We start from the raw sequence: 17,400 nt of genomic DNA, 5'->3' as shown, positions 1-17,400 counted from the left end.
GGTTTTTGCCCTGGAAACCATCGTCCTTGAAGCGTCGATACCACTCACGGTATGTTCTTTTGCTAATATTGACATCACCACAAGCATTTGTGAGCGCTCGATAAACTTCCGCCGCAGACTTCTTCATATTGAAGCGAAAAATTTAAACCTCCAGCTAGTGATGAGAATTTAGCCCGTAAAGTGACATTTTCAATTGGGCATAATTTGTGGTGTAAAAAGAAATCGACTAATGCTCCTATGGGATCATGTTGAGGGACATCCAAGTTTATTACACGGCATCTATGATCTATTCATTTCGACCGCTACTGACCACTATAGCCTTCTATGGACAAACGGCGGAAGCGTAGTCGTGGACCTGTTACTACAAGTGCACGAGTATTACAACTAATGGTCGTTTTTTAGTGATGTGTTTTAAATTTGTCAAAATGTTTAAACTGGTCGAAATTGAAATTTCTAATATTGTTCCCCTATTAACCGTACACGTTTGAAAAATAGCGTTTATGCACACCACAGCGTGCTATAATCCGTTATAACGAAGGATGAATAAAAACAGTATTTGAACTCCTTGACTAAAAAACTTTAACAAAGTCAAAGCAAATTACTCAAAAAGGGCGTTCGACCATTAATCCAAAATGAAATGTATAAATTTTTCCATTTCTAGCTTTGAAAGACACCATTATTTGGTGAAATTATGGTTATTGTTAAATGGGTAAAATGTATGTTAATGATTCTATTTTTATGGTAATTGATTAATAAAAGCTGTTAGCAAGTCGATTAATCAGTATCCCGGAGTTCAAAACGTATTTATTCGGGGTGTTGAGAATCGGATTTCAATAGTTCTAAGCATCCTGAAGCTTTCGCTATTAAGGAAATCAGCAAGTCGCCATTTTAGATCGTTTAAGGGAGTCTCCTGATGCAAAAAAAATTTCGTAGGTTTTCTCGAACTAAACATCGCCAATGCTACATTTTCTCCTACGAATGCGTATCGAATACCTGAATAATTTAAAGTGAGAATCGTTTCTATCTTGAGGAAGTATGATCATGTGCAAGATGTAGCCAAAATAAATTATTTTGAGGGGACAATTTGGAACCCAGGAGTATCCTTGAAACATGACTCTGAAAACCAATGAAAGTACATTAAACCCAATGCACCATTTACAAATTAAAGTAAACTAAATCCGGTATACAAGTGAAACAAGAAGATATCAGAATTGTTCTTAAGCATCTTCAAAAGTGCTCCTTAGGATTTTATGAGGTTTCGCAAACCTGACGGGAGTGAAACGAAATACATAAAATCGACAAAAAATACATATTAACTCTTTAATTTCTAGCCTTCCATAATCTGCCTCCGAAAATGTAAATGAAATTTCAGCATATCAAATTGTAACATAATATAATAATTTTTATCTTATGAATTGAAATAAATAGCAGAATTTATGAAATTAATACATTAGAATCAAGTTGTTGGTTAAAATAAATACAATTCAAAAGATTCTTACGGCAGAAGAACTTTTGGTAGTTTGTTTCTGTCTGGCAACTCAAACTTATATGGCGGTTCTCCCCCTTCCACTACCCACATCGTTCCTGAAGGACCCCTCTGGATGACGTTAACGAGGCTCAAAGCTACTACATCAGGACTAAAATTAGACGAGTTATTGATAATATTTATATCATTATTGCTTGAAAATATACTTTTGTATGGGACACTGTGCAACCTCTAAATCGAGCAATTCTTTATAAACTGGCGACAAAATGCCATCGGAAGCAATTTCGATCATAGGAGTTTTGGTCACACCAGGGCAAATACCTACAACCCTAATTTTGCTTCTGTTGTAATTTGCTGGAGTTCCCCATGCCGCTGTTACACCGTGTACGAAAAATTTGGTCGCAGTGTAAACGGGAATACCACCGAACGGTTGAACGCCAGCAATGGAGGAAATGTTGACAATTACTCCTTCGTCTCCGGATTTGTACTTGGGTAGATAATTTTCTAAACCAAGAATCATTCCATTAATAGGGCCTTTCTAGAATCAATATAGACTTAAATGATTTACCATTGAAACAATTTTGGAGAAGTATTACTCACGACATTTACATCGATTTCTCTGTTCCACTGGCCATCACATAGCACTCCCGCGTTATTTATTAATATATCGATATTGTGAAAAGTGCTCAAGGTTTGCTTGAAGACATCTAAAATAAAAATAATAAGAAATTTATGTGCGTAATCATCTTTGAACTGGATGATTCGCAAACAATCGAGAATTTTTCGTCGAGGAAATCTCGGCTGCATACCAAGTACAATTTGCTTTAGTGCGATTCAAATAGTTTACAAATTGCAGCTCTTTAAACCAAGGAAAATGGCAAATTTTGTGCCTCATTATTTCAAAGCTCGTGGGTACACATAGAAATTGATTTATAGGAATTAGGCAACGAATCGCCCACAAAACACAATCGGTTGTTAATATCGACCTCATTCAAAATATAAATGTAATTTAGGTTTATTATTACCTTTTTGGGCCACTCTGTGTACGTACAAATATTCATTCTAAACTAGGTATTATACTTCTGTACGGAGTGCCCGAAAGTCGATTTCCAACGCGAGTATCTCGGGAACTGTAAGAGTCAACTAAAATCGAGGAAAGTTGCAGTTTTCAGCGGTGTCTAATATCCAAATTTAATATTTTGCAAATTCCAACCACTTTTAAAAACATCTCAGATAAAAAGCAAAGTTGTCAATTTTAATAATAATTTTTTATTTTATTTTGAAGATACAAAAACCGAAGACGACTTGCCTATGCACGTTTCCAAATCCTGTAATATGCGCTGATGTAGTAATACAGACACTATATTTTAATTTACGAATACCATGTTCGGCTTCAAACCAAAAACAATCGATCTTCCAAGTTGAAATACCTTTTGGAGTGTTATTTACTACTCAAAATTTATTTATGCATCTCTTTCAAATTCAAACAAAAATTCAAATATTCGATCTTAATCTTACACGTTTCAGCAGTAATATTCATACACAGGTAAAGTATTCAATTCTCTTTTCCGATGAATAAATCTAAGTCAGCACCCAAATGTTCGCTCTGATTGCAGAAAGCTCTGGATGGGTAAACCGCTCAGGTGTAGGTTTTAATTTCATATGAATTGCTGCTACTTTTCCTTGTCTAGAAGTATACTAACAGATGAAATGTTTGAATTACATGAAATGTATATTTCATGTAGAAATTCGGGACTATACAAGTTCTGTATGTCGCAACATTAGTTACGGTTGACCCCCTTGACGTATGTCCCAGCAGGATTTTCATCGGATTTACTATGACCTACTAGCAGTTAATTGTGACTTCCTGAATGTCTGAAATTCTGCTTGGCTAAAATGTAAACTAACGACTAGCAGAAGAATTTAACTAATTTAAAATGATTATTAAATATGTGCGTACAAATATATTTAGATCCTGTATGCCCGACCAGAGAGGAGTTTTCGCATATGTAAACTTTATAACCGTGTAGAAAATGTTTGCCATCTTATAATCGAATTATGTAGTAAGCATTTATTCTGCCCTACTTTATTTACCTAAACTTCCAGCATTGCAAGATTTCCCTCTATAGTAATTATAATTAAATAATCAGATTATTTTACAAAATTTTCCCGTTTTTAACACTCATTTACTACTTCTGGAGAATGGAAAAGTATTCCCAACCGAGCTCCAATAATCTTCCAATACCTCATTTGAAAGATTTTCATATTTGACGTCAATTTTCTCACACTTTAATTTTTTTTACCATTTTTTCATTTACTTCTCTATAAAACCTCCTTTATTTTTTATTTATCTATTAATTCCTTCACCATCCATCAGAGACATTATGTTTCTGCTCGATTTATTTATTAAGAATATTTATAAAAAATAAAGCCTACAGATCATAACATTTATGTATTAAGTGTTTTTTTTTTAATTTAAAACTCAAAGAGTTTTCACAGCACAAAGTACTAGTTACGTAACATTGTTTCAAGGCTGTCGGTAATGATAATAGAAATTTTAATTTAGGAGCTTTGAAAAGCTAGTTAATTTAAACATCGAATTTCTAAATAAGGTGCTGAATTAATTCCATGAAGTTGCAGTTTGACCTCTAATATTTGTTTTTCGTCGAATCATGAGGAAAAGTTTATTTTGTAAAAACAGGAGTGAATACATTGAATTTTTAATATTCGATATATGTTCATTTTATCAAAAATCGATGCAAATATGAAAGTTTGAAACTTGCAAAAAACATCAAACAATTCTGCTTGAACAATAAAACCTTTTAACGTATCATTGTGTGTGTGTGTGTGTTACAATCCAAATGATGTATTTGGAGAGGTAGCAAATGCCACTCTAGGTATCGCTGATATACGTAATTCTTTAGCTTATTTCGTTAATAAAAGTTCATATAAACATAAGTCCACAAACGCTTTGTTACCTGTCCATAGGGTGTTCAAATTTCAAACATTTTCGCTTTTTTTTATAACTCTCGCAGCTTTTGAGATATTTAACTAAAATTTGGAATATAGTTTCCGCTGTAGGACTATGACATTTGAAGTGGTTCTGACAACCCACAACGTGATAGTTTTTAATCATTTTAAATTCACCTGGCGAATCGCAGAAAATAGCTTTTTCTTCTCGATGACTGACGGAGATAGGAAAAAACTACAAAGAACCAAAAAGTTTTTAAACAAAATAAAAAAACTCGTTTTATATTTGATATTCCACCAGTGGTGCATCGCGAAAAGGGGTAGGGGGAGAAACCTGGGTATGACTCCTGACGAACTATCATTCTCTGGATCGTCGAAACCATTTGTCTAGGCCAGGGGCTTCCTGCGTTCCTGCCTAACTGTAGTGACTGCCTCATTAGGCACCCACAGAGGAATCCAAATGTGGTGGCGAGGTTCGTAATCGAGTCGAAGGACCAAACGGGCTACCGTTATAAAATAATGGGGTTCCAAAGGTTCGAGAGGGTGTAGAAACTCTTTCACCCAAATTACACAAAATTTCAATCAAAAACTAGTTAAATTACAGAGGTGTGCGGGGATTAAAACATTAACACTAAAGCCCGTGTATAGAGTTCTATTGCGACGAGAACGTGAGAAGTTCGTGACCTTCTGTGGTCTAACTTATGAAAATTTTTAGAGAAGAGAGACGTTGCAGTTGACGCGACGGGGTGAAAAACGGTTCTGGTCTTGCTCCGAGAGGGGTGGTACTCCTCCCCGAAAAACGCAGGTTCCCGAGGTTGGTTTCCCACGATTTCGTGGGAAAATCACCACCTTGATGCTTTCACACCATTGCCTTATCGCTAACACCCTCTGGTTCACGTCGACTAGCGAGTTTGTTGGGACATTCCATCCTAATTTACTGCGGCCCTTAATCTATTGGACAATTTGCACTTCATAAATCAGGGTGGAAGTAAACCAGATGAATGGTTTAGCATGGTTTGGCACCTAATGGTATGTCGAGTTTTGGGTTCTGTTTTCTCTCTTTACCAAATTCATTGCCCAGATGTTAGGGACATGCGTGAGAGCGATCTTTATGTTGGAGTTTCTCCAACGCCATTTACAGCGGAAACTATATTCCAAATTTGAGTTAAATATCGCAAAAACTGCGAGGGTTATAAAGAGATGACTGACTTTTTTTTTATTATTTATTTACCCCGTTGATGGGTAACGAAGCGTTTGCGCATCTACGTTTATGAACTTTGAGGCATGATATAGGCCAAACATTTTTCCCCCTTTCGTGTATACAAAATATTTAGGAACACCATCTATAATATTACTATATATATTTTTCATGATCGTGACATGTTCATCTATAAGTTCACTTATAAACTTTTTTTTACGTGCTATTGGGAGCTACCAGCGACTAACCATCTCAGTGGGGTGCATTGAAGGACAGACAAACCGACATGTAGTTTGGTACGGTTTGGCACAATTAAATCCAAATATAACTCGGCTAAAAGTAATTATCAATGTCACCAAGTTTAATATTGTTTCGATCAGCCTTTACAAGTTTTGCGTAACCTGGCAAATTGCTTTTCTTTGTATCTACTGCGACTTGAGATAATTGACAGGTAATATTAGTAAAAATTGCACAATCGATGTTTATTTTACAGTGTTGCTTTTGGCAAGAATTCTAAATTTACGAAAGTGTTTGCTTTTTTGTAAGCGATTTTGTTATAGCGAAACTTGCCTCCGATTCTAAAGGCAACAAACCACTTAACTTTAATCTTTCGTCCATCGAAAAAGACGGTCACATGAACAGTAATAATAAAAATTGCAAAAATTATCATTCATTCTTGACACGATTAAAATTAAATAACTAAATTATCACTGCCTTGTTCCATCCTAGCTGCTTTAAATTCCCCATGACCTGCATATTATCCTGCTTTGCGTTCTTACTCAGCATAGTATTATTTTTTTCGTTATAAATCCTATATCCCTTAGAATGATACAGAGATATCTTGTACATTTTCCTTGAACAGTGGCAACAGAGGCGATTTTCATAAATTGCCTTCGGTTTGTTCGGTACAAGTTGGTGCAAGAAATTTAGCACGTTTCAAAATATTGTGATCGTACTTTCCAAATTAACCAGTTCCTTTCGAGGTAAATGGTATATACAGGGTGTCCTATTTAAAGCTACGATAGAAGATTACTCGAAAATCACACGATGCATGCAAAAAGTTTCAAATCAAAGTAAAAAGGGAGACATGTTATGAGCACAATGACTTTTAGTCAAAACGTCATTTTAAGGTCATTTCAAGGGCAACTTTTTTTTTTTTTCAAATGAAAACTCGTATTTTTTACAGATCTTTGTAGACCTTCAAAAAATTCATATCTTTTATTTGAAGAAGTTTTTTTATTAGACATTTTGCTGCAGAATTATCCTTTATTTCACAATAATGTTTTGTCCAATTTGCGAGGTAGTCGAAATTACTGCATTTTTTTTCTAGAAGAGTTTTGCGATGCATATTCTGTTTAAAATTGAGAACAATCTCTCTATGAAAAAAAAAAACATTTTTTCATAGATTTCTTTTTATTTGTCAAATTTATTTAAAATCTTGGTTTAAGAAACTTATGAGACCAAATGTTCAAAAGAATGTCCTTCTTGCTCCAAATACGTGTCAACTCTTATTTGAAAAAAATTGTGTACTTCGCACCACATCTCCCCGTTTATCAAATGACACACATTTTCAATTCGCCTTTTCATGTCGTTCGCAGTTATTGGTGCTTCTGTATAACTTCTGTAGTTTGTCTCGTTAAAATCTTCTTAAATCTTTAAAAAACCATAGAAGGAAAAATCTGGTGAGGTCAGATCGGGCGACCTAGGAGGCTAATTCACTTGATTGACCCGTCCAATCCATCGATCTGGATACATTTCATCCAACATCTCACGAAACATTCTAGAAAAATGGGCTGGACAGCTGTCATGCTGATACCACATCACCCGTCTAATTGAATGGAACGTTTTCTAATAATTCCGGAAGATTATTACGCAAGAAATTGCGGTACATTTCCCCATTCAAGTTTCCTTCAATGAATTAAAGTCCAATTAACTATTCCCAACAATACCGCACCATGCATTCACTGACCATGGTCTTTGATGTTGAACTTCTGTAAACCAGTGTGGATTTGCAGCACTTCAGAAATGTAGATTATGGAGATTCACTGCACCATGGTTTGTGAATGTGGATTCGTCCGAAAACAAAATGTTGCAGAAGAAATTTGCACTTTGATTTAATTGCTGTCTTGTCCAATTACAAAAATTGACTCAATTTTCAAAATTTGTTCCATAGAGTTTCTAATATAAAGAAATGTGGTAAGGTTAGTATTTATTCACCTTCAAAATTTTTTGAACACTTGTTTTTGATATTTCTGAGTCAGCAATTCGACGACAACTACTTCCATGGGGATAGAAAGCAACAGCTGCAAGAACTGCTATTTGATTGCTTTCATGTGTTGTTGTATTTCGGGAGCAATTGCGTTTTTTTTTTGTTTCCAAAGTTTTCGTTTCTTTGAAACTTTTTATGATACTTTTGAAAATCGTCCAACAGGGCATTCTTTCATCTGGAAATAGATTCTAACAAGAGGAAATTTAAGAATTTTTCTTTTCATAGAATTATTTTTTTATTAAATAGAAGGACTGTTATGACCTTCAACCAGAATACGCATTGCAAAACTTGTCTATAAAAAAATACAATAATTTTGACTATTTCAAAAACTGAATAAAAATCAAGGATAATTCTGCAACAAAACCTCTAACAAAAAATTGTTCAAATAAAACATTCATTTTTTGAAGGTCCACAATGATCTGTAAAAAAAATATGGGGTTGTCATTTGAAAAAAAAATTGCCCTTAAAATGATCTTAAAATTACGTTTTGGCTACAAGCTACCATCTTCATGAAATGTGCCCTTCTTTACAGGACAATTTTTATTTGAAATTTTTCCATGCAACGTACCTTTTTGCGCAACCTTTAATCACAGCTTTAAATGGAACACCCTATATAAAAAAATTTCAAAATGTTTGATCTAAAAGCGATTGTACAGAGCTGGTATAGTTACTGATGGTTGATACGCCATAATTTTTTAAACTTAATGCCTCATCGGAAAAAACACCTTTTAAAAATAAAAACTTTTATTTTGTTATCGTTGAATTGTTATTAATCATTGTTGCAAATAAATGAAAGAATGCTCGCCAATGTTCAGTTTGCCAAAAGCTGATGGCAGGTAGCATTTCTAGCAAACGAGGGTTTCTGCCAAAATTACAAATCGTATCTTTCTGAAGAGAAGGTCATTGCAAGTTGAATATCTCTGATGATGCATATTTATATGACCTACAACTTTTATGTTAAAATTAATTTTAAATCAAATTGGAACATGTTTGATCTCAATTTCATCAATAACTACAACATCATTTACATCTAACTTCGGGCAACCAGCTAATCCAAATCATATTTCTCCCGTGTGTCTGCGGGATGAGGTTTTATTATAAAGCTCATCCTCGTTGGTGCTTTAATTATAAAATAAATATGGCGAATAAAATTAGGGTTTTTAAAATCTAAACCGGCGACTAAAAGGATTTTTCTGGGTAACCGGTTACATAATGAAAGCAAGTAATTTTCTTTCATAATCCATTTAGGAAATGTAGGACCAGTAGAGCTAATAGTTAGGTACCGTAGCTGCAATTTTGAAGATAGTGGACGTAGTTTGAATATGTTAACATGTATATGTCGGATCATCATTAGGGAGATTTTCCATGATGATATGAAGTTTTTTTTAATAGCAAAATATAGAAAGGGCAAAATCGACAAATTCGCTACCACACGAGCGTTTCTTGTCCCTTTCAAATCTGATCTGCCTGTCCCTTCTTGGTCTCGACTTTTTCCAGATCTCGCGAGTCCTTCGAATCCGAGGGGTAAGGCACCTGCTAGTCTCAATTTCTCAAGAAAAGCTCGCACACATGACCTCTCGATTACGCCCTTGGCGGTAGCGACCTCGCTCGACAGTGCTTTGTCTTAAGATAGCCCTGTCGGACTGCCCTTCGTCTTATTGTCAGCTCTTAATTTACACTTTACAACTTAAGGACTAGTAAATCTCCGACATATAATAGTTCCTTTTGACATGAATCCTGTTAGTTATGAAAAAAAACTATGCATAACCTCAGTGCATACTGACTATTCATATTACGATGTTTCTAAACTATTTCTAAGTTAATTTTATACAATAACGTTAAAAACTATATGAGTGAGAACCAAGATGTACTTACATTCAAAGTCTTCAAATTTCGTTATGTCTGCGTGTACAAATAGCACCCTGTCTTTTCCATATTTGGCTTGGAATTCTTGAAAAGCAATGTTTCCATTTTTGGTTGAAATATCAACCAACGTTACTCCCTAATACATGCAATCCAATTTAATATAGTATAAATTATATACAAAATAGAATGAAGGTTGTGAGAGGTATAAATAGTTAAAGAGAGTCCCAGAAGTACCCGACCTAATGGTAAAAGCTTTTTAAGGGTAGTTCTTTGTAATATAGGAAAGCTTTTAACAAAAAAGTCGCTATCTGTATGTTAAGCCAGGTACTTTTGGGACTATCCTTATATCTTTTTTGGTTATAGGTCGTTTTAGATAACTTCATTTCTATATCTAATAAATTGAAAAATTCTATAGAAACATGTAAATATCAGTGACAATGAATTACTAGCACTCTATCCACTGTAATGTGGGAATTCTTATTAATATAAAAATATATATTTTTCAGGGGAAATATAATATTCTAAAACTAGATTAATGGTTTTCGCGCAGGTTAGTTTGAGTAAGTTCAGGTTAGTTAGAAGTAAGGTGGCAAAAGAGATGGGAGAAGTATACAGGATGGGCAAAGACTTTCATAGGAAACGTGAAAAAGTGGAAGGAGAGGAAATTTGGGAGTTTAGATGTTACGTGGTTCGGGCTGTGACAGGACGAGGTATTTAGACAATATTTAAAGAGAATAGGGAGGAGCGAGGACGATAAGTGCTGATTTTGTATAAAAAGGGACACAGTGGAACATACGGTTTTTATTGCTAAGAGTTCACGGGGTACAGCCTTTTGGCCGATGTAGAATGCGGGGAGAAAATTACAGTGGAGAACATAGGTAAAATAATCTTGAGAAGTGAGAAAGACTGGGAAACGGTCATAAATATGATAAGAGAGATCATGAAGAGGAAGGAAAAAGAAGAGAAACGAAGGGAGGAGACATCGAAAAAACAAAGGAGGAATAAGTAGATGAAAGAATGAGAAAAAGGAAAAAAGGAGACGGAAGAAAATGAAAACCTAAAACAATACCCGAAAAGGTGGTTCCAGGAAAAAGCGAATATTTTTAATGGGTACACTACAGGAGTCCCATGCTACCCAGCTGGAAAAACAACACAGTCGGGCGTGCGCAAAGGCATATTTCTCCGCCAAAAAAAAAAGGTCAGTCAGAAATGAAACCGCGTAAGACAACTATGACGATAACATTACATTTTTCAGTGCAAGTGATAGTGCCCACAACAGGCAATCCGAAGAAAATTATCAAATGAATCGTAGCAGATAGGTACACGTTTTATTGTAAAAAGTTGTAACATATGCAGAGCACTATAGCTAACTTTACGAAGTGAAAAATGGAAGAAAATAGGAAAGGAAATTGAAGGAGAGACTTAGAAGAAGTTGATAACGGAGAGGAATGTATTTAAACAGATATTCTGCCAGAAGCAGAGAGTATGTGTTACGCAGAATGATAAGGGAAGCAGATTTTAAAGCACATATTGATACTTTCAGTATTATATTGGTAGTGGCTTTAGGGTAGAAAAATCAAAAACTTCTCCTTATAAGAAAGCGACAAAGCCATGACCGCTACCACATATATTGACAGTCAGTCGAGGTTCAAATTACAACCCTTAAAAATACCCTAAAAGTAAACCCGAAATCCACCCAGTTCAATCACATATTTATTTTCGATGTGAAATTTCGTTATCAATAATTAAAAAACCGAAAGGTGTCTATAGTTGTTCATAAAGAACCCCAATAAAATCATTGAAGCATTAATATTGAGAAAATAGGACAAATATTACTAAAAAAAAAACCGAAACGAGAGGACCCAGATTAGAAACCAGCGATTTACGATTTGCATTAAATAAGATATTTACGTTCTTTTGTTGTTTTGTATTTGTTAATTAACATATTATAATTAATATTAAGATCTTGATCATCTACTACTTAATTTACTTTTATTCTAGGAAACGTGAGTAATCTCAATCGTTTTTTAAACAGTTTTGCCCACTAATTAAGATGACCACGCCCCCCAATTAAAAAAAATTCCGATATCAAATAACGAAATACTCATTCTCAAACTTTATTTATAATATATTTTGCGAAAACTGTGACAAATCCTACAAAACTGTAACTATAAAAGTATTTGGGAACAATGATAAAACAATTTGATGTGAAAACTACAAAGGACCCCAGAACATACGTGCATTGGAAACAAGGGATCAACCACAAATGAATCACAGATTTTAATAGAAATCGTAGATATTGTAGAAACTCAGTTTGAGACGCATTGAAACTTCAGAAATGAAAAAAAATATATTTTTATTTTTTTAAAGAAGTTCTCATTCTGTAACTCAGAACCGAAGAGGAGCGGCACTTGTGTTTGATGAGATCAATCCAACTTCAAATGGCCTTTTGTAACTATTTCTGAAGTTTTAATAATAGAAGATGGGACACCCTGTGTTGGTAAAAATGCACTAAAACGGCCCACTTTTCTGCGATGTCACTTGTCCGAATATGTTTATCGACCAATCCAGAACACTGCGTGTAATGTACGTATTTTATTAAACTCTGTGTTTCATAAAAATATATTATGAAGTTATATACTCTTTATTAGAAAGAATTTCATTCACCACCTGTTCAATACTAAAACTCAAAAATTCTACAACGATGTCGTGAGTTCATAGCGTTTCTCCATGAAATTCTCTTCCAGATAAACTGGTGCACAAAAAATGCTAGATAACTTCATTCCAATGGACAGTCATGTAAACTGAATCATTACATTCACACATATTTCTCAAACATAATTGATATATGCTTTTCCCTGCTCTAACTATATGATATATGATTAAATAAATTATTATCCACGGAGCAAAATGAATAACCCAAAACATCATTACCTTGACTCCATTTTCCAATAGTTGAATAACAAATTGATATCCTAACCCCGAGGCACCACCAGTTACAATTGCCACTTTGCCAGCCAAACTGAAGGAACCCATTTTTCTCGGTATAGGTACCAGTCAAAACGGTCCAAAATACTTCTTCAATGTTTGAGACCAGCTTTTTATAGAACCTATGTATTCGTAGTTATCATGATAATGTTTATTTAGTCTTTTATTTATTTCACATCTGCCCCCTTTAAGATATTCTGTTATCAAAATCTTATCAAGTTAATACATGATTTGTCTATTAACAATGATAAATCACCATTGTATTTGTGGAAACATCCATTAAATCGTAGTCGTAATTTCATTTCAGTTTTTGAAAACTTGACTGCTACAAGGAAATACAAATTTTCGTTTCTACAGGATGTTCCAGAATGAGGCGGTCAAGGCTTAACCACATATTCCTTGGTCAAAAATATATCGATTCATGGTGATATATACGAAATTGTCTCCTTCTGGAGATATAGCCCGTCAAAGTTCCACATTTTTTTAATTTTGCAAATAAGTCGAAAACGGCTATATGAACTGTAACGAAATTTGGTGAACAGTCTTCCTGCTTCTCGGGGTACATTAGACGGGGGTTGTTATTCTAAAATCATCAGAGGTAGTGGTCAACCCCTAGAAGGTCGAATGTTAAATACACCAGAACTTTTTATCTCTTATGAAATTTTGATTTGAAGCCTCAATTAGAGGGAAAAAATGTAATTCTTCATTTGGATTTCTGGAACTGCCGGATAATTGACAAGAACGCGGTCACCAGTTCAGCTCATTCTCGACAATGTCACTGAACGCAGAGTCTTCAGATTTGGTTAGATTTCATAAGTTTTAAGTAAATTTTGAAGAATGTATACGTTTGAAGAAAAAAACAGATATGTTGCTCACACTGGGATTTGGCCAGGGAAATTATCGTAAGAGTGCGGGAGTTTATGCGGAAAGCTTTCCAAATTGGAAAATTTGGAAAATTCAAAATGTAGACCATCTAAAAAATCGAATCTTGCAAGCAGCTGATGGAATGCGTAATGTTCCAATGATGTTGCGAAGAATGAGTTTTAATTTTCCTCGACGTGTGAATTTAAGTACTCAAAAACGGGGTGGTCATGTTGAGCATTTATTAAATTAATTGTTTATTGAAATTTATGCTCTTATTTCCTCGCGAAGGCTCTGCATTCACTGACATTGTCGAGAACGAGCTGAGCTGGTGACCGCGTTCTTGTCAATTATCCAGCAGTTCCAGAAATCCAAATGAAGAATTACATTTTTTCCATCTAATTGAGGCTCCAAATCAAAATTCAGTAAGAGCTAAAAAAGTTGCATAATACAACGGAAATTTCACATAAAAAAACAACCATCTTCACGATCGAATAAAATTTCTGGTGTATTTAACATTCGACCTTCTAGGGGTTGACCACTACCTCTGATGATTTTAGAATAACAACCCCCGTCTAATGTACCCCGAGAAGCAGGAAGACTGTTCACCAAATTTCGTCACAGTTCATATAGCCGTTTTCGACTTATTTGCAAAATTAAAAAAATGTGGAACTTTGACGGGCTGTATCTCCAGAAGGAGACAATTTCATATATATCATCATGAATCGATATATTTTTGACCAAGGAATATAGAGTTAAGCCTTGACCTCTTCATTTTGGGACACCCTGTATAATAGTTTGTAAAAAGGTGTGGTAAGGGGGAGTCTTGTTAAAAGTTAAAAGAAAAATCAGATAGGTCTAAGAAGAAAACTATTTAAAATACGTTTTGTTAACAAAGGAAAGAGCTTATTTTCTAAATGTTTAAAATCCATGAAGACACATTAAATACTTACTATTATCCTTAATGGTGGGTACATGTTCCGAATAACTGATGAGCCATTACCCGACAATAGGATAAATTTTTTAAGTAAATACTTATAAGAGAGAAAGCTCTTCTGAAAATTGTAATTGGTGTGGGAGCAATTGACTGCATTGAGTCTTGAGAGTGTCCGGCTCGCTTCCTTTACGATCTCAGCAGAGCGTTTGACTAAATGAACCGTGAAATTTTTCCGAATAGAATGAAGCAAAATGGAATATGGGGAGTAAAGTTAAATTGATTTAGATCATTCTGAACAGAACGGAGGCTGCGTTTTGAAATTATACACGTACATTCGTATGTCTGTAACTGCGGAGCCTGGACACTCCTCGTTGCTCTCAAACTAAAGAAACGTGCCTCAAGGTCCAGTTCTCGGCAACGTCCCCTTTTCTCAATTCATAAATGAGTTCTCGGCTCATCTGTTAGAATTAAACCTCACAAAGTTCGCTAATAACTATTCAGGGCTTGTCTCTTGGGGATGTGTAACGACACTACAAACCATGACTGTATTCGCACTCTCGTGGATAAACGGTTTGTCGGATGATATGCTTTTGAATGTTCAGAAAAAAATATCATAGTGCTTTACTAGTTATATAACTGATAGAATCTTGATATTAATTTGCTTCTTCGAACGCCGAAAGTGTGGAGGAGAGATTGGATAAGACTCTTAGCTGGGAGGCTCGCTGTCCATAGCTGACCCCTAGTTTCAGTCAGAACTGGCTAGGGCTCATTAAAAAAAAAAATTCTTTATACTCTCGAGATTGCCCCTGTAAGATAACTTTAGCTAAAACTGCTAATTATACGGAGTGATTCTAAATTTAATTTACCTCTCTATAGGCTAAGACTCAACTTTGTCCGAATAATACCTTGACTTCGTCGCCTTGAAGTCAGTAAAACATTAACAGTTATTTCCTGATACTCCAATTTTCAAGAAACCACTGGAAGTATGACGATGTATGTATTCTTCAGATAATATTTTTACCGCTGCCATGTTGAGTTTATCTTAGTTCTGCACAAAGCGGATTGCAAAATAGTGTGAGCTGGAAATAAATAAATAATACACAGCTCTACTTATTTGACTTCTTATTCCTTCAGGACTCCTTTGATGAACTGATTGAGCATTTGTTAAAGTTTAAGAGCACTTCTTCGCTGACTGAATATCAACATCTTCGTTTAATGTATACCAAATTCATTATTATTGACTGAGCACAAAGGTAATACACCTCCACGATCCGCTTTAAATTAAATAACTGAAAGACTGCAGCGAAGTTGGACAAGATGGAAAGGCAATCGTCACAACTGGACCCTTCTGAACTCTCTTTGTCTTGCGGGACAAACCGAAAGGCAATTCCTTTATTTTTCCCGTCAGCTACTCCATTCGAACATTTCCAAATACATACAGCGAAAGTCAGATATAACGGCAGTGAGGGACCGAATAGAAAAAGTCGTTGTATCCGGTCGTTTTGACATCAAGACCGTTTTTTTTTGTGATTAAAGAGACGTAGAAAAAAATTAATAAAAAAATTCAAAACTACCCCAAATAAATAATAAAACGTAAATAATTTAACATAAATTCTAACTTATTTATATTTACATATGTATGGTAAAACACGTTATTTATTCAAATATCCTGCAATTTTTGTTTGCTTTTGGAACTTAAATGCAAATAAATCAATTCAATTTTTACTCTATAGCACTGATTTAATTCAAAAGTCTTTTATCGCCGAAATAACTGCATAACGCAAAACTGTTCAGGGTTTTTACAGCTTGTAGAGTTTCTGCAATTGATTGTGGCTCCCACTCTCAACGTGTTCATCACCTTCATCTTGGATTTCTTAAATGGTGAGCACTTCGTTTCCAATTTGCTCGTCAAATAAAACACCGTTCGTTTCCAAATTAAGGGAAACATTTACAAAATCAATCCATGATATATCTGATGATATAAGGTTTCCTTTTCTCCTAGCAAGAGGCCCACCTTCATTTTCTCTATCATTATTTATTCTTCTTGCCACCTCAGCTAAACGAAGATCGTCCTCCTCTGCAAAGTCGTCAGCTACTGATGCTAGTTGTCAACTTGCATGGACAAAACAATTCGTGATTGTTTTGGGTGATACCCTGTTCCATCCATTAGAGATAATTGATATCACATCTAAAAGATTAAAAGCACACTCTGTGTTTTGCTGATTGTTTTCAACAATATTCATTAGCTGGAACTTTTCAAAATAAATTTCCATTGATCTTATGATACCCTGGTCAACTAGCTGCAGAATTGATGTGGCATTTAATGGGAGATATTCAACGTTGATATTCTTTCATTTTGACATTTTTAGATATACTGGACAATTGTCTAGTAAGAGAAAATTTCTTTTCATTAATTTAGCGTCCCAAACTTGCAGATTTTTTTATAAATAGGTCTCTGGCATCATCCAGGCTTTTTTATTAGACATTGAGGGATACAGTTAACGATTTAATATTCTTGAAAAAGAGAGGATTTTTGGTTTCCAATGGCAATCAACTTACGTTATTTCTGATCCAGGCACATTGGCAGCAACAATATGAGCAGCACTTTCTTTGGATATTTTACCAACACTTCTCTCCCTTAAATTTCAATGTTTTGTTTCAGTCGTTTTGTAAAAAAGACTTGTTTGATATATACTAAATATGTCATCATTCTAGTCATTTTTTTCGGATTTCTGACCACACAGTTTTGAACCAGTTTTCTGTCACTACAACGATGGTTTCATCACTAACTTTTCCATACACAATGTTATGTCTTTCCGGAGGCA

The 17,400-nt window shown here is 34.8% G+C and overlaps 1 protein-coding gene across 2 annotated transcripts; it reads right to left on the bottom strand.

Annotated features, from left to right (window-relative positions):
* Window positions 1–1,306: 1,306 nt before the first annotated feature.
* Window positions 1,307–14,860, bottom strand: LOC136346902 (15-hydroxyprostaglandin dehydrogenase [NAD(+)]-like). Of its 2 annotated transcripts, XM_066296444.1 has the most exons (6): window positions 14,588–14,860; window positions 12,724–12,886; window positions 9,799–9,925; window positions 2,087–2,193; window positions 1,693–2,024; window positions 1,307–1,637 (listed from the first exon to the last, which is right to left on the bottom strand). In XM_066296444.1, exons 2-6 carry the CDS (start codon window positions 12,823–12,825, stop codon window positions 1,496–1,498), a joined length of 810 nt encoding a protein of 269 aa, XP_066152541.1. In that variant the 5' UTR covers window positions 12,826–12,886; window positions 14,588–14,860; the 3' UTR covers window positions 1,307–1,495. The 2 variants fall into 2 exon arrangements, with proteins under 2 accessions (XP_066152541.1, XP_066152540.1); XM_066296443.1 differs by lacking the exon at window positions 14,588–14,860 and having other exon boundaries at window positions 12,724–12,895.
* Window positions 14,861–17,400: the final 2,540 nt, after the last annotated feature.

The sequence above is a fragment of the Euwallacea fornicatus genome, chromosome 25, assembly GCF_040115645.1.
Source record: "Euwallacea fornicatus isolate EFF26 chromosome 25, ASM4011564v1, whole genome shotgun sequence".
NCBI classification, from domain to species: Eukaryota; Metazoa; Arthropoda; class Insecta; order Coleoptera; family Curculionidae; genus Euwallacea; species Euwallacea fornicatus.
Note: the sequence above shows the minus strand (reverse complement) of the source record. Positions and strands in the feature narration are given on the sequence as shown.

What these genes read in the sequence shown, in the direction of transcription:
- LOC136346902 (XM_066296444.1), bottom strand. Translation starts at nt 12,825, where the DNA reads ATGGGTTCCTTCAGTTTGGCTGGCAAAGTGGCAATTGTAACTGGTGGT. An exon ending in GAAATTTGAAGACTTTGAAT is followed by an intron (nt 2,194 to 9,798) that starts GTAAGTACATCT and finishes TTTTTATTTTAG; the next exon opens with ATGTCTTCAAGCAAACCTTG. An exon ending in GCACAGTGTCCCATACAAAA is followed by an intron (nt 1,638 to 1,692) that starts GTATATTTTCAA and finishes GTCTAATTTTAG; the next exon opens with TCCTGATGTAGTAGCTTTGA.